The sequence below is a fragment of the Neophocaena asiaeorientalis genome, unplaced genomic scaffold, assembly GCF_003031525.2.
Source record: "Neophocaena asiaeorientalis asiaeorientalis breed wild unplaced genomic scaffold, Neophocaena_asiaeorientalis_V1.1 scaffold177, whole genome shotgun sequence".
In the NCBI taxonomy this organism is placed as follows: domain Eukaryota; kingdom Metazoa; phylum Chordata; class Mammalia; order Artiodactyla; family Phocoenidae; genus Neophocaena; species Neophocaena asiaeorientalis.
This window is the reverse complement of record NW_020172779.1, coordinates 5,623,608-5,641,914: the sequence shown is the minus strand read 5'-3', so window position 1 is coordinate 5,641,914 and position 18,307 is coordinate 5,623,608. Positions and strand designations below refer to the sequence as shown.

The 18,307-nt window shown below is 39.4% G+C and overlaps 1 protein-coding gene across 3 annotated transcripts in view; it reads left to right on the top strand.

Moving 5' to 3' along the window:
* Positions 1–18,307, top strand: part of SNTB1 (syntrophin beta 1) — a 217,179-nt gene extending 198,872 nt beyond the window's left edge. Inside the window, exons 6-8 of one of the 3 annotated variants that reach the window (XM_024741009.1) lie at positions 8,559–8,755; positions 14,304–14,494; positions 17,382–18,307. In XM_024741009.1, coding sequence (XP_024596777.1) covers positions 8,559–8,755; positions 14,304–14,494; positions 17,382–17,474 — 481 coding nt within the window. In that variant the 3' untranslated portion in view covers positions 17,475–18,307. Of the gene's footprint in view, positions 1–8,558; positions 8,756–13,303; positions 13,841–14,303; positions 14,495–17,381 lie in introns of those variants that run through there. The other 2 variants (XM_024741010.1, XM_024741011.1) reach the window with 2 other exon arrangements.

Below are 18,307 nucleotides of genomic sequence, written 5' to 3'. Positions count from 1 at the left end.
TTTCTCTTTGGTTAACGTCGCATCTCATTGTTATTTTGATTAGCCAGCCATCTTCTGTTTAGTTCCACTGATCTTCCCATTTCTACCTGAATGAGTACTAACCTGTTTTGAATAATACAGCCTTAAAATATATTTTTATGTCTGGTAGGTTCAGTCTCCTTATATTTCTCTATAAAAGGAGCATTTAAAAAATATTTTAAGGACAACATTTCCGACTGCCTTAATGACAGACTCATACAAATCCATCACAGGCTGACCTTGGAGATATTGCGGGTTTGGTTCCAGATCATCACAACATATTTTCTTTATATATTTTCTTATATTTAATCCTAATCATATGAGGCAAGAATTATATTTTTAAAGTAAGGAAACAGAGGGTAGGGGCAAGGGATGGAATAATACTTATTGATTACAAACCATATCTAGGTTCTGTACAAGTACGGTACACAGATCATTTCATTGGATCTTTATAACACTACTTTATGAGGTGGTGACTCTTAGAACATTTCACTAATGTTCTGTAGAAGAGGGTTCTAATGCAGTTTGTTATGCCTCCCAAACCCATGTCCCTTTTCGGTTTACCATGCAGCCTGCCACCTGTGCCCAACTGACACAGGTTTTAAGATTTTAAAAAGGAAGAGCTAGATATATTTCTTGAAGCAACTAAAACGTAAACACCTTTGAGGAGAAGAACACTTTTGAGCAACTAAGAAAACACAATAGGAATTTGCGCTTTCTGCACATACTTCTTCTTAATGAAGTTTTATCTGACCCTCAATCCCTTTAAATTCTTAGGCTTTTAAAAAAAAAAAAAAAAAAAAATTCTTAGGCTTTTGAGAAGTGCTTTCCATTTTCTCTACTCTCACCCAGATTTTGAAACCTCCCAGAAGCTTCTCAGTTACTCTTGTTCCCTTCTTATTACAAAACACCCTCCTCCCTCCCGACGAACTCGACTCAGTCTCTACATGTTAAATCCCTGGGTGGCGACACCCATGTCAGCAGACATTTTCCTTCATGCTGTCCTGGACTCTCCTCTCAATGAGATTCATGGAACTTCTGTTTTGCATTATCTTTTTACTGGGGTATAACTGACAAAAGTATACACGCAATGCTTTCATATCCATGTATATTGTGAACTGGCTACCAATCAAGTTAATAAATTGATCATCTCACATAGTTACCTCTTTTTTCACAAATCTTAATTATTAGCAGATTTCAAGTCTACAATACAATATTATTAACTATATCACCAGGCTGCTCATTAGATCCTCAGAACGTATTCATCTTACAACTAAAAATTTATACCCTTTGACCAACATCACCCCATTTCCCCCAGCCTCAGCAATCATCATTCTACACTCTGCTTCTATAAGTTTGCCTTTTTTTAAAAAAAAAAAAGATTTCACGTATAAGTGACGTCATACAGAATCTCTCTTTCTCTGTCTGGCTTATTTCACTTAGCATAATGCTTCCAGGTTCATCCATGTTGTTGCAAATGGCAGGACTTCCTTCTTTTTTTTAAGGCTGAATAATATTCCATTATGTATATATGCACCACATCATCTTTATCCATTTATCCATCGATGGACTCTTAGGTTGTTTCCATATCTTGGCTATTGTGAATGGTGCTACAGTGAACTTGGAAGTGTAGGTATCTCTTTCAGATGCTGATTTTGCTTCCTTCAGATATTTCCTCAGAAGGGGCATTGCTGAATCATATGGTAGTGCTAATATTAATACTTTGAGGAACCTCTATACTGTGTTCCATAGTGGCTGCACCAAGTTACATAACCACCAACATGTACAAGGGTTCCCTTTTCTCCGCATTCTTGCCAACATTTGTTACCATTTGTAATGTCTCTATCTTCAAAGAATTGTACAGCCAAAAACCTTTTTCAATTAACCTTTTGCTTCAAGTCAGCATTGCAGACCACATCTCCCACTGAGTTTCAACTCTGTAAGTAAAAGAAAGCTCCTCAGGGTTATACGAGCCTGTCGCTAGAAATTCAGTGGGTTACAGTATGTTTTATTTCAGTGATAATTTTGGTCTACAATATTTAAGCTTGCAAGAGAAAATAAGCTTTTGGATTTCCTCTGTACAATTTTTAATCTAGAGGTAACAAGCCCTTTGCCTAAGAAAATAACTCTCATCCACCAAGTGAATGGACACCTGGAATTTCTCTAGCCAATACTGAAGTGTTTCTTTCCGTATTAAAAGATAAGGCTGAATATGCAAATACCCTGGAGAGAAGTAATATTTACTAAATTATACATTCTCTCCTGCAAATTATTGATATGAGAGTCTCTCCCAGAAGGAGGTTGGGGTATGGAGGAGAAGGAGAGAGCATAAGAGATTTGAGTGTTTACAGGGGGCAAGTGAGAAGTAGGAGCCAGTGCCTGCTCAGAAGACAGCACTCACAGCCTTTGATTCCTCATGTTTCCTCTGCCCTTTTAGAAAATATTTACCATGAGAGTCACATTTTATGCTGTGAATGTATGTTCTAAAGTCAGTGTGAAATCATGTACAGTAAAAATCACTCTTGGAGGTGCATCAGACCCGGGTGACAGGCAGAGCCACGACGACGTTGCAACAGCCCTGAGGCTGAGTGGAGGTGAGAAAACAGGCTCACGGATCTCAGGGCTGTGCCTGGGTTCCACAACCAGCAAGTGACTGAGGCACCACTTCATCCAGTTCTTCCAACTTTAAACCCTTCTCCCTCTCAAGTGTTGGGTGCCTGCCACAGTTCCCCGACCAGGGATCAAACTGAAGCCCCCTGCAGTGGAAGCGCAGAGTCTTAACCACTGGACTGCCGGGGAATTCCCCAGAATCTGCTTTTTACAAAGACTCCTTCTGCCAACCAGCTGTGTGGCTCACAGGGTCTTGGTGCTCCAGCCGGGTGTCAGGCCTGAGCTTCTAAGGTGGGAGAGCAGAGTTCAGGACATTGGTCCACCAGAGACCTCCCAGCCCCTTGTAATAACAATCGATGAGAGCTCTGCCAGAGACCTCTGTCTCAACACTAAGACACAGCTCGACAATGACCAGCAAGTTACAGTGCTGACAGCCCATGCCAAACAACTAGCAAAACAGGAACACAACCCCACACATTAGCAGAGAGGCTGCCTAAAATCATAACACGTTCACAGACACACCTAAAACACGCCACCGGACGCAGTCCTGCCCACCAGAAAGACAAGATCCAGCCTCATTCACCAAAACACAGGCACTGGTCCCTTCCACCAGGAAGCCTACAAAACCCACTGAACCAACCTTGCCCACTGGGAGCAGACACCAGAAACAACGTGAACTACAAACCTGCAGCCTGTGAAAAGGAGACCCCAAACACAGTTAAGTTAAGCAAAATGAGAAGACAGAGAAACACACAGCAGATGAAGGAGCAAGGTAAAACCCCACCAGACCAAACAAATGAAGAGGAAATAGGCAGTCTACCTGAAAAAGAATTCAGAGTAATGACAGTAAAGATGATCCAAAATCTTGGAAATAGAGAAAATACAAGAAATGTTTAACAATGACCTAAAAGAACTAAAGAGAAAACAAACAATGATGAACAACACAATAAATGAAATTTAAAATTCTCTAGAAGTAATCAATAGCAGAATAACTGAGGCTGAAGAACGGATAAGTGACCGGGAAGATAAAATAGTAGAAATAACTACCACAGAGCAGAATAAAGAAAAAAGAATGAAAAGAATTGAGGACAGTCTCAGAGACCTCTGGGACAACATTAAACACACCAACATTCGAATTATAGGGGACCCAGAAGAAGAAGAGAAAAAGAAAGGGACTGAGAAAATATTTGAAGAGACTATGGTTGAAAACTTCCCTAATATGGGAAAGAAAATAGACAATCAAATCCAGGAAGTGCAGAGTCCCATACAGGATAAATCCAAGGAGAAACACGCCAAGACACATATTAATCAAACTATCAAAAATTAAATGCAAAGAAATAATATTAAAAGCAGCAAGGGAAAAGCAACAAATAACATACAAGGGGATCGCCATAAGGTTAACAGCTGATCTTTCAGCAGAAACTGCAAGCCAGAGGGAGTGGAAGGACATATTTAAAGTGATGAAAGGGAAGAACCTGCAACCAAGATTACTCTACCCAGCAAGGATCTCATTCAGATTCGACGGAGAAATTAAAACCTTTACCGACAAGCAAAAGCTAAGAGAATTCAGCACCACCAAACCAGCTTTACAACAAATGCTAAAGGAACTTCTCTAGGCAGGACACACAAGAGAAGGAAAAGACCTACAATAACAAACCCGAAACAATTAAGAAAATGGTAATAGGAATATACATATTGATAATTACCTTAAATGTAAATGGATTAAATGCTCCAGCCAAAAGACATAGACTGGCTGAATGGATACTAAAACAAGACCTATATATATGCTGTCTACAAGAGACCCACTTCTGACCTAGGGACACATACAGACTGAAAGTGAGGGGATGGAAAAAGATATTCCATACGAATGGAAATCAAAAGAAAGCTGGATTAGCAATTCTTTTATCAGACAAAATAGACTTTAAAGTAAAGACTATACAAGAGAAAAAGAAGGACACTACGTAATGATCAAGGGATCAATCCAAGAAGAAGATACAACAGTTGTAAATATCTGTGCACTCAACAAAGGAGCACCTTAGTACATATGGCAAATGCTACAGCCATAAAAGGGGAAATCAACAGTAACGCAATCATAATAGAAGACTTTAACACCCCACTTTAACCAGTGAACATATCATCCAAAATGAAAAGAAATAAGGAAACACAAGCTTTACATGACACATTAAACAAGATGGACTTAATTAATATTGATAGGACATTCCATCCAAAAACAGCAGAACACACTTCCTTCTCAAGTGCTCATGGAACATTCTCCAGGATAGATCACATCTTAGGTCACAAATCAAGCCTCAGTAAATTTAAGAAAATTGAAATCATATCAAGCATCTTTTCTCACCACAATGCTATGAGATTAGAAATCAATTACAGGGAAAAAAACCATAAAAAACGCAAACACATGGAGGCTAAACAATACGTTACTAAATAACCAAGATATCACTAAAGAAATCAAAGAGGAAATCAGAAAACACATAGAGACAAATGACAATGAAAACATGATGATCCAAAACCTATGGGATGCAGAAAAAGCAGTTCTAAGAGGGAAGTTTATAGCAATACAATCCTACCTCACGAAACAAGAAAAATTTCAAATAAACAACCTAACCTTACACCTAAAGCAATTAGAGAAAGAACAAAAAAGTCCCAAAGTTAGCTGAGGCCACCATCACCCTGATACCAAAACCAGGCAAAGATACTACAAAAAAAGAAAACTACAGGCCAGTATCACTGATGAACATAGACGCAAAAATTCTCAACAAAATACTAGCAAACAGAATACAACAGCACATTAAAAGGGTCATACACCAATGATCACGTGGGATTTATCCCAGGAATTCAAGGATTCATCAATATATGCAGATCAATCAATGTGATACACCATATTAACAAATGGAAGGATAAAACCCATATGATAATCTCAATGGATACAGAAAAAGCTTTTGACAAAATTCAACACCAATTTATGATAAAAACCTCTAGGAAGTAGGCATAGAGGGAACTTACCTCAACATAATAAAGGCCATATATGAAAAACCCACAGCCAACATCGTTCTCAGTGGTGAAATAGTTTTGGAAGTTTTAGCCACAGCAGTCAGAGAAGAAAAAGAAAGAAAAGGAATACAAATCGGGAAAAAAGAAGTAAAGCTGTTACTGTTTGCAGATGACATGATACTATACATAGAGAATCCTAAAGATGCTACCAGAAAACTACTAGAGCTAATCAATGAATTTGGTAAAGTAGCAGGATACAAAATTAATGCACAGAAATCTTTTGCACTCCTATACACTAATGATGAAAAATCTGAAAGAGAAATTAAGGAAACATTCCCATTCACCACTGCAACAAAAAGAATAAAATACCAAGGAATAAATCTACCTAAGAAGACAAAAGACCTGTAAGCAGAAAACTATAAGACACTGATGAAACAAATTAAAGATGATACAAATACATGGAGAGATATACCATGTTCTTGGACTGGAGAATCAACATTGTGAAAATGACTATACTACCCAAAGCAATCTACAGATTCAATGCAATCCCTATCAAACTACCAATGGCATTTTTCACAGAACTAGAACAAAAAATTTCACAGTCTGTATGGAAACACAAAAGACCCCGAATAGCCAAAAGAATCTTGAGAAAGAAAAACGAAGCTGTAGGAATCAGGCTCCCTGAGTTCAGACTCCACTACAAAGCTACAGTAATCAAGACAGTATGGTACTGGCACAACAACAGAAATATCAATCAATGGAACAGGATAGAATGCCCAGAGATAAACCCACAGGCATATGGTCACCTTTCCTTTGATAAAGAAGGCAAGAATATACAATGGAGAAAAGAGAGCCTCTTCAATAAGTGGTGCTGGGAAAACTGGACAGCTACATGTAAAATAATGAAATTAGAACACTCCCTAACACCATACACAAAAATAAACTTGAAATGGATTAAAGACAAATTTAAGTCCAGACACTATAAAACTCTTAGAGGAAAACATAGGCAGAACACTCTATGACATAAATCACAGCAAGATCCTTTTTGACCCACCTCTTAGAGAAATAGAAATAAAAACAAAAATAAACAAAAATAAATGGGACCTGATGAAACTTAAAAGCTTTTGCACAGTGAAGGAAACCATAAACAAGACGAAAAGACAACCCTCAGAATGGGAGAAAATATTTGCGAACAAAGCCACTGACAAAGGATTAATGTCCAAAATATACAAGCAGCTCATGCAGCTCAATATCAGAAAACCCAAACAACCCAATCCAAAAATGGGCAGAGGACCTAAATAGACATTTCTCCAAAGAAGATATACAGATTTCCAACAAACACATGAAAGGATGCTCAACATCACTAATCATTAGAGAAATGCAAATCAAAACTACAATGAGGTATCACCTCACACCAGTCAGAATGGCCATCATCAAAAAATCTACAAACAATAAATGCTGGAGAGAGTGTGAAGAAAAGGGAACCCTCTTGAACTTTTGGTGGGAATGTAAATTGATACAGCCACTATGGAGAACAGTATGGAGGTTCCTTAAAAAACTAAAAATAGAACTACCATATGACCTAGCAATCCCACTACTGGGCATATACACTGAGAAAACCATAATTCAAAAAGATATAAACCACAATGTTCATTGCAGCACTATTTACAATAGCCAAAACATGGAAGCAACCTAAGTGTCCATCGACAGATGAATGGATAAAGATGTGGCACATATATATAGAATGGAATATTACTCAGCCTTAAAAAGGAATGAAATTTAGTCATTTATAGTGAGGTGGATGGACCTAGAGCGTGTCATACAGAGTGAAGTCAGAAGGAGAAAGACAAATACCATATGCTAACACATACATATGGAATTTAAAAAAAAAAAAGGTTCTGAAGGACCTAGACACAGGACAGGAATAAAGGTGCAGATGTAGGGAATGGAGTTGAGGACACGGGGAGAGGAAAGGGTAAGCTGGGATGAAGTGAGGGAGTGGCATGGACATATATACACTACCAAATGTGAAATATGTAAGTAGTGGAAAACAGCCGCATGGCACAGGGAGATCAGCTCGGTGTTTTGTGACCACCTAGAGGAGTGGGATAGGAAGGGTGGGAGGGAGACCCAAGAGGCAGGGGATATGGGGATATATGTATACGTATAGCTGATTCACTTTTTTATACAGCAGAAACTAACACACCATTGTAAAGCAATTGTAGTCCAATAAAGATGTTAAAAAAAATCACTCTTGAAAATCCCTTTAATCTCCCATAAAATGCAGTTCTCCTCCATGTCTCAAGAAGTCCAGCATTACTGTTCTTTTTCAAGCTTTAACACCGATACACAGATTGCTACTTCTTCAGCTGAGTCCCCTGGTTGTCTGCTTGCATTTGGAGGCTGTGAGCATGAGAAATGCATGCAGAAGTGCAGCCAGATGATCCAAAGTACAGGAAACACAGGGGGTAACTAATTCTAACCCAGGAAACAACAGATTTCCTTTCTTGTCTCATGCTCTCACTAGGTCATACATATGCCCAGGAATGGAATGGGGGAGATGGAATTTTCCACATTATTTAAATTGTTCTCTCAATCATTTACTTAATCATCTTCCTTTCTGGTTGAGTAAGTATAGCTGAATTTGTCTAAATAAAGTTAAAGTCACAATATTCAATTCCTCTGCATAGTCAACCGGATGCACAGTTCTTGGCCACTATGCTAATCTCACTCTACCATTGGCCAGGCACTGGGTGAGGAGATGGCAGAAAACCATGGTGAACATTAGGGTATAGTGGACCTTTTGGTACCGGATCAGAAAATTGAGAGCAAATCACCAATTTGGGGCTCTTCACAGGTGTATCAGGTGAATACAGTAGTTTCCATTTTGATAATTTCTCTCTCTCTGTTTTTCTCAACAGGCTGGTCCACTCAGGTCCAGGGAAAGGATCACCCCAGGCTGGTGTAGATCTGTCCTTTGCAACACGAACTGGTACCAGGCAGGGTATTGAAACGCATCTCTTCAGGGCTGAGATCAGCAGGGACCTCTCACATTGGACAAGGAGCATAGTACAGGGGTGCCATAATTCAGCTGAACTCACTATTGAAGTCACCACAGGTGAGCATTGTTGGCTTTGGTTTTGTGATGTCACATCCTTATGGAAAGAATGCACCGTCTACTCCACCACAGCCTCAAAATTGTTTCCATTACTGGCCATTTGGGGTACTTAAAATTCCAGAGATAACCTTAAATTCCAGAGGTAAATTTAAAATTCTTCTAAATTAAGGCACTGAATGCCCTACTAAAATGAAGCCTAGGGGTCTGATTGTGAAAAGCCTTATCTCATCGTCATTCAGGAAAAGTGGGTAACTTAGATAGTCAGATGTCATTTCTACCATGGTAAACAGTGCAAATCTAGAACACTTCCATCATGGTAGAAAGCCCTGATGGTATCTGCTCTGGATGAACAGGATTTTCCCACAAGACCTCTAAGGTTATGAAATAAATGAAATAGAAACCAAGAAAACAATACCAAAGATCAATGAAATTAAAAGCTGGTTCTTTGAAAAGATAAACAAAATTGATCAACCTTTAGCCAGACTCATCAAGAAAAAAAGGGAGAGGACTCAAATCGATAAAGTTAGAAATGAAAAAAAAAAAGTTAGAAAAAAAAAAACTGCAGAAATACAAAGGATCATAAGACACTACTACAAACAACTATATGCTAATAAAATGGAGAACCTGGAAGAAATGGACAAATTCTTAGAAAGGTACAACTTCCAGGACTGAACCAAGAAGAAATAGAAAATATGAACAGACCAGTCACAAGTAATGAAATTGAAACTGTGATTAAAAATCTTCCAACAAACAGAAGTCCAGGACCAGATAACTTCACAGGCAAATTCTTTCAAACATTTAGAGAAGAGCTAACACCTATCCTTCTCAAATTGAACACTCCCAAGCTCATTCTACAAGGCCACCATCACCTTGATACCAAAACCAGACAAAGATACTACAATAAAAGAAAACTACACACCAATATCACTGTTGAACATAGACACAAATATCCTTAACAAAATACTAGCAAACAGAATCCAGCAACACATTAAAAGGATCATACACCATGATCAAATTAAAAACAAACGAGACCTAATTAAACTTAAAAGCTTTTGCACAGCAAAGGAAACCATAAGCAAGACGAGATGACAACCCTCAGAATGGGAGAAAATATTTGCAAATGAAGCAACTAACAAGGGATTAATCTCCAATATATACAAACATCTCATGCAGCTCAATACCAAAAAAACAAAGAACCCAATCAAACAATGGGTGGCAGACCTAAATAGACTTTTCTCCAAATAAGACATACAGATGGCCAAGAGGCACATGAAAAGATGCTCAACATCACTAATTATTAGAGAAATGCAAATCAAAACTACAATGAGTTATCACCTCACACCAGTTAGAATGGCCATCATCGAAAAATCTACAAGCAGTAAATGCTGGAGAGGGTGTGGAGAAAAGGGAACCCACTTGCACTGTTGGTAGGAATGCAAATTGATACAGCCACTATGGAGAACAGTATGGAGGTTCCTTAAAAAACTAAAAATAGAACCACCACATGACTCAGCAATCCCATTCCTGGGCATATACCCTGAGAAAATTGTAATTCCAAAAGATATATGCACCCCAATGTTCATAGCCACACTATTTACAATAGCCAGGACATAGACGTAACCTAAATGTCCATCAACAGAAGTATGGATAAAAAAGTTTTGACACATGTATACAATGGACTATTACTCAGCCATTAAAGGGAACGAAATTGTGCCATTTACAGAGACATGGATGGACCTAGAAACTGTCATACAGAGTGAAGTAAGTCAGAAAGAGAAAAACAAATATCGTATATTAACGCATGTATGTGGAATTTAGAATAATGGTTCAGATGAACCTATTTGCGAAGCAGAAATAGAGACACAGACATAGAGAACAAACGTATGGACACCAAGTTCGGGGGTGGGATGGACTGGGAGATTGCAATTGACGTATGTACACTAGTGTGTATGAAGTAGATGGCTGGTGAGGGCCTACTGTATAGCACGGGGCGGGGAGAGAGACGGTAAAATCTGTTTGAAGGACATATATTAAGTTAACCTTAAAAATGCACTCCAATATACATTAGATGCAGACAAATACTGTTTGACTCCACTTACACGAGGTATGTAGAATAGCCAAATTCATAGAGTCAGAAAGTACATTGGTAGATGCCAGGGGCTGGGAGGTGGGCAGGGGAGGGGGAATGGGGAGTTAGTGTTTAAAGGGGACAGAGTTTCCTTTAGGAAGGTGAAAAATTTGGGAGACGGATGATGGTGAGAATTGCACAACAATGTGAATGTGCTTAGTGCCACTGAACTGGTTAAATAGTTAAATATGGTTAAAATAGTATATGGTTAAATATGGCTAAAATAGTATATGGTTAAATATGGCTAAAATAGTATATGGTTAAATATGGCTAAAATAGTATGTTTTATATTATGTAACTTTTACCACAATAAAAAAAATTCTTTTAAAAAGAATTAATTAAGTGGAATATAAATCCTTTCTCCATCTCTGCTCTGAAGCAGAACTATTCCTCTGTCCTAAACGAATATCTGTCTCTTGAGGTTCCTGAATTAGGTGTTTCATCCAGGGAGGGATGCCATATAAAAACAAGACATTTTGTGTTTACTTTAGGTTAAAATAAATTAAGTTGGCCTTAAAAAAAAAAAAAAGACCTCTTAGGTACAGCGTTTCCAAACTTCAGTCACACTGAAAAAAAGAACAACAAAAACAAAGTTTTTTAGTTGTACCCTCAGGAGCCTCTGATTGCTGATGCCTATCCCTAGAGATTGTGACGCAGCAGTTCTGGGGCAGGGCCTGAGAATTTGCATCTAGTACGATACCAGGCAGTGCTGGTGCTGCTGGTCCGTGGACCACTCGGTGTGCAGCACTGCACTAGGGTGCAACTTCCTCCAGCACCCAGGAGGATTCTAAAAGATGGGACCCACGTCAACGTGTAGTAGGGTTTCTCCATATTTCCTTTACTGGTGCAAACATGAAAAACCAGATGTTCTGTAGAATTTCTGCTGCAGCATCTCTGAGATAATCACTGTCTTTTAAAAATTATCCTGAAACTAGTTAGTACCCCCCAATATTTTCCAACATTGTTGAAAATGTCTCTCGGAGTGTCACGGAAGTTTTTATTTTTTAAGCCACTCTGTATGGCACGAAAAACTAGAGTTTCAAACCTGAGAGTTGGAAAAGGCTCAAGTCACCTGAAAACTAAATTTAATGTAGTTATACGTGTAATTGCAGAGAAGTCCAGACTCCTTGCAACAACTTCTGGGGTGTTCTAGAAAAGAATGAAGATGGCCAAAGGGGTTTGGTTTAGTTTACATTCCACAAATTTCATAAAATCCTTCTCTCAGTAAGCTGAACTCTACTTCGACAGGAAAACAATGAGGCTGTTAATAGACTAGCCAAAGGCGGATAACAAAGAATTGTGTGGACTGAGCTAGCTGGGTGGTGGGAGAGAAGAAATTAGGGAAATGGCCAAAGGTGCAGCCCAGTTTCAAATGGAAAGATGCCTGCAGAGAGTTGGGGGGAGGGGCTTATGTTTTAATCAGACCTTCAATTAACTTGATAATGGGTTCAATTTATCCTGTGTAGATTAAGAACATCTTCAGATAACTGATTACATTATATATAAAGGCCACGAATACCACTTTAGGTCAATTAAAATTAAAAGTAACCAGAGTCAATTAATTCAAACCATCCAGTGGCACAGCTTTCAAATTCAAACATAGAGGAAGGGGGAAAAAACATGTTTAGAGCTCAGGCACCCACATATTCTGCATATGTTAGAAGTGAAAACTTTCAAAAACGAGGATTCGAGATGGGAAGTCATAACTACATCTGTGCCGTGTCTATGTTATGTTTTGGTCATCCTTGAACTGGACGGGTGGCAGGGGTCTAGGGCCCTTCTGAGAGGATAACTTAAGACTTGCCAAGGGGCTCTTCCCAGGACTCATTAGAGAATGCACCTTTGGAAAATACCAACCCTTTGTTACAAGTTGAAAGATGGCTGCGGTCAGTCGAAGGAAGGGGTATATGTTTTAACCAATTAAAAGCCACCTCATTCTGTGGGCAGAGAGACACTCTGTTCCTTCCCCCAAACTCTGAGGGGCTCCCCCCACCCCAGTTATTAGTCTGAGAGCCTCTTTGCCAAGATCCCTCCCCACATGCCTCCGTGTCCTGAGCACCAGAGTGTGAGAAGGCTGTACAAGACAGACTGGAAGGAAAGAACTTGAATTTTGAAATCTAAACCACTGGGTTGTGACATGTTCACCTCTCTGAGCTTTGCTTTTATCACCTATAATATTAAGCTAAGGTCCTGCTTCTAAAGTGTGCTGAGGTGAAATTCAGTTTGGTATATAAAGCTGAGCTGAGCTAAAGTTGGTCGAGAGTAATCAATACTGCCTATGTCCTCCTATCCCCAAAGAGCTTTCAGATGTATATGAAGGCCAGAGCCAATTGACTTGCCAGGGCCGGTTAAATGTGGTGTTTCGTGAGGCAAAAAAATCCAATCTGATACTTTTGCTTTTTTTTTTTTTGGCCGAGCAGCTTGAGAGATCTTACTTCCCCGACCAGGGATCGAACCGGGGGCCGGCAGTGAAAGTGCCAAGTCCTAACCACTGGACCGCCAGGGAATTCCCTCCAGAACTTTTTGATTAAGGGTTTTAAACACTCACAAGTCTTCCTAATGGGAACTTGGAATCAGGTGGCAGTCCCCCTGTCCAGCTCATAATCTGAGAGCGCTGGTCTCTTTTCCTAAACGCAAGGTGGACCACAGATAAATGCTGGCACCTAACCTGATCAGAAGGTTTTACTTTTGTTCCGTTGGATCAGAGGGCACCTTGTGGACACCAGCTGAGGTTCCTGAATACCACACTGGACAGAGGGAGTGTGGACACCCAAATCCTTCACCGAAGGTGCCACACCTGACATCGATCTACAGCGGCAGCTTTTCCGGGACCCAAGATGATCAGACCATCAGGGAAACTCAAAAAGCACTTCTTTCTGTTTATAAAATGAGTTTTTCAACTTTTTAAAAATTAAAAATCAGGTTATTTTTTCACTACTCACTCCTGACTTCTTCCATGTGTTTTTGTTACCTTGGGTAATGTCACTGGGGGATTGCTTGCTTCTTTCACCAGGTGGTAGACATGGCACTGATTGATCGATTGATTGTGTGTGTGTTGACGATGATCAGAGGTAGCTTACTCTAAATCAAATGTCAGTTTTTTCCAGCTTGATACAAGGCCATCGGAACACCCGTCTCCCTACATACATGTTGTCAGATGGTCATATAAGGGCTACAGCCCAGACAAAATCCAGCAAAAGGAATTTCTTTCAGTTTATTTCCCTTAGTTTCACAGGGCAAGTTAAATTACAATATCACAATCAATCTAAGGAGAATATTTTCATGCATGATTATTAATGTTTAACTTTAGAAAGAAGTTGGTGGCTGGGCCCTGGGTTTGGGGAGACTAGAAGCTTAAGTGCCTGGGAAAATGGATGGACTTCCATTGTTCATACTTCTGTCTCCATCTGTCTCTCTCAGCTTGCACCTATAAAAACCAGGAGTGCCGGTTGACCATACATTATGAGAATGGATTTTCTATTATCACTGAACCACAGGAGGGTGTCTTTCCCAAGACAATCATACAGGCTCCTTATGAAAAGCTGAAAATGTCTTCAGATGATGGAATCAGGATGCTGTATTTAGATTTTGGAGGCAAAGATGGAGAGCTTGTAAGTGCACTTTTCTTTAGACAGTGTGGTTTCGTATATTTTGTCTTGCAGTACACCCATTATGGCCTGCAAACATAATGCTGCCTGTATTTATTTAGCATTTGACTATTTACAAAGTACTTATAGGTTCATGTCTTAATTGAACCTTTAAAAACAGTGAGGGGATCCAATTTTTTCACAGTTCTTTACTTTGGTCTCATTTTCCATGGGAATATTACAGAAATATTTGAATCAAGGAAAGGATCCTTTACAAAGTCAGCATTAAATTCTTTTCAAAGAGGGTCCCACCAGCTTTAAGATACACCATTCACTGTTTAAAAGTATCAAGCATCTGATCTAACCTGGGCATTGTGCCATGTGTCAGGGATGTAGGGGTGTAAAACACCAGTCCTGGCAACCTGGGGGGGTCTCAAAGGAGCAGAGAGTATGAAGAGTACAGATGGGGAGGGGGTGGGAAGGGGCAGAGTGGAGGGGGCAGTGAGGAAACCCAGCAAAAGTGGTCAACTCTACCTGAATGGAGAGAGGGCCAGACAAGGACCCAGAAGTTTTGAGCTCATATCAAAAAGTGTCCAACAAGCTCAGCAAGTTTGTCAGTTAACATAACATTTATACTTCTCATATCACTGCAAATTGCCCATGTATTTAAAATCATGATTTCCTGTGATCGTTACCGCCTACCATAGTGAAAAAATATGTTACTCTAGTTCCACTGAAGGGTGAAAGTGGCACATTCCTTTACTTTCTAGCAAGTATAGTTCTCAAGAAGACATAGCATCTCATTTAAGCTGTGGAATGTAGAACAGGACCTTGATTTGGAACAACTAGTCTGTGTCTAGGTCCTTCCTAGTCAACGAATATCTGTTGATTCACACTTGATAACGGGGACAGGGGATATATAAAATGCAGAGATAAACCTCAATTTTAAAGATCTAGTCATTTTAACTCAGCTACTAGCCTTGCACAATTCTCCCTCTCCCTACTCCCGTCTCTCTGAAGGAAAGGGCCAGGGCCACACTTGAAAGAGCACAGGAGCCTGAAATCTCAAAATTTCAGCACCACTGTCCTAGATCATGCAATACTACTAGCCCCAGTGCAGTACCAGGTTTCTTCCTATGGGTGTCACAGGAGTCATGATGAAGTCAGTGCCCCGTGGCTGACAGGTGATCTGAACTCACTTTCTGAGAACAATTTCCAGCCAGTCATTTTTCTAACCTTTAAAATGGATCCGTAGAATTTTATAAAATTTTGTTGTTTATTTGTGTGTTCAATCAGTAAATGCAGCCTGAAGGCACCAGTTTGGAAAGAAGAAATTGTTGGAAAGTCCATTTTGCTGAGAATGCTTCTGGTTCAGTTGCTGCTCTGTCCATCACCCAGCTGTGCACTTTTTCCTAAGGGTGACTGCTCCCTAGCAGCAGGGAAAAGAACAAGAAGCAGTCTCCTGTTTTATCCATGGCTTGAAAATTCAAGGCTATTTTTGCCCATGAGGAAAAAAATCAGTTATGTCTAAATTTCAGCCTTTCTGCCTGTAATTACAACCTGACTTGAAAGACTTAGGAAGGACTGATTTTTTGCTGCCAATATATTAGGCTGATAAGCTCAAGTTCAGACACAGCTCCCCCAGGGTCTAGCTATGCAACCCCCAGAGGCAGGTGCCAGGGAGGAGGAAAGGAACAGAGGTGAGCTGTACAAAATGCAATAAATAGAGGGTCAGGAGACCCTTGCTCTTTCTGAGTGTGGAACTAACTCACCAATTGTCTTGCGCAAGTCCTTTTATTTCTTTGGATCTGAGTCTTTATCCATAAAATACAGTGACTGAAGTAGATAATCTTTAAGGTTACTTCTAAAAGTTGCATTCTGTGTTAGTGAAATAGAATATGGTGATTAAGCCCAGACTCTGGCATCAGACAGACCTGCGTTTGAGTCCATGCTTTCTCTTTACTGAAAGATCTATGATCTCAGAAAGTTTTATAACTTCTCCAAATCTTAGTTTCCCTTATAAAACATAGAGATAGTAATGATAGCTACCTCATAGTGATTTTGTGAAAATTAAATGATAGTAACACAGCACCTGGTTCATGCTAAATACAAGTTAACTTTGCTGGATGTTATTTTATGATCAGGTTGTTATTCCCCAACAGTGTCATCATCGGAACAGAATTGGGGACAGTGGATGAGAATTGGGAGCAACACACTCAATGCTCCTGAATTAGGTCAGGTGATAAAAATTCAGCCTATTAGGCTCTGACCACGTGCCAGCCCAGGAGGAACACACGGAGAAAGATAAAACTTTAGAGGGGGTCTTAACAGACAAGTGATGTACGTGATTACAACAATCTATGAGTATAGGACAGTGAGGACACAGCTGCTTCAAAACCTGGGTTCTGCATTTTATGGTTTATAAGGAATCTTCACATACAGTATCTCATTTTAATACTCTACCCGCTGTGAGTTAGATAGGCCTGGGAAAAATTTTCAGTGACTTGTCCAAGATTATGTACACGTCTAAAAAGTATTAGAACCAGGACTGAAACTATGATGTGAAATTTAGTACTGCTTCATACTGTACCTAATCCGACATAAATAGTATCACTATCGTGATACCAAAAATAAATGGTTTAGACAGTCAAGAAGGGCAACACTGATATTTATGCTATGGGTATGTATAAATTTCACAGAACTTATTTTGGAAAAAAAGATATACGAGATGTAAGGAAAAAGTTCAAAGAGTTATTTTTTTATCTCACTGGGGGGCAAGGATTTAAAAACACAATTGCTCCAGTTAACACTTAAAAGCAGGAAGTGCATAGATCTGTTTGATGTGTAAATCACTATTTTGTATCAAGCATTAGTTTAAAATCTTTCATATTCTCTTCTTTTTGAATTTCAGCAACTGGACCTTCATTCCTGCCCCAAGCCGATTGTTTTCATCATTCATTCCTTCCTGTCAGCTAAGATTACAAGGCTGGGGTTGGTGGCCTGAACAGAGGAACGAATTGCCTTTGAGAAAAGGAGGGCTGCAATGCCACCGAAAAGTGTCATATCAGACACCATTTGCAGTGATGCACCAGATGTAGCATGCCACTGTCAGCTTTAGATCCCGAGTCCTGTGTAACAGTCCCAGACTCCTCTGTCAATTTCAGCAACTATAAAGGGTACCTTCAGAAAAACTCCACAAGGACTATCAGAATGAAACTGTTTTTTTAGAACAGTAAAAGGGTAAAGAGGTGAGGCTGATTGGAAATACACAGCATAGCTTTTAAGTAATGACAGTCAAGGACATGAACATTAGAACAGGATGTGCAGATCTTAATCATACCAGTTTCTAGGCAACTGGTTCACCCAGGTAAGCAAGGGCTGTATAGATGAGAAATGGACATTTTTCACCTCTCCCCTCCCCACCCCAGTAATAAGGACCCCTTGTTTTATTGTGCTTTATTTTCTATTTCTAATTGAGTTGACTTTCGCTGGTAAGGAAAGAAAAGTACTTCAAATGGAAACCCACCTTTTATTTAAGTGTGAAACAGCTGTTACTTTTTCTTAATGAATTATCTTTCAATGATGTAGAATGATTCTGAAGTGTTCTTATTAGCATATGATGAGTGGGAATTAAATAAAGCATCAGATACTGATCTGAGCTGTAAGCTGGTGGATTCTGAGCCAAAGTAGACTGCTTAAATTGCAAAGCTCTGCTGAAGAGTGGTGTGCGTGAAAGATGATTAATTCTGGGACTACACTCATACCCAAAGTCTGCTATCTTAGAGCCATGACTTATAGCTTTATTTATAAAAGCAAATTATGGATTTTTTTAAAAGA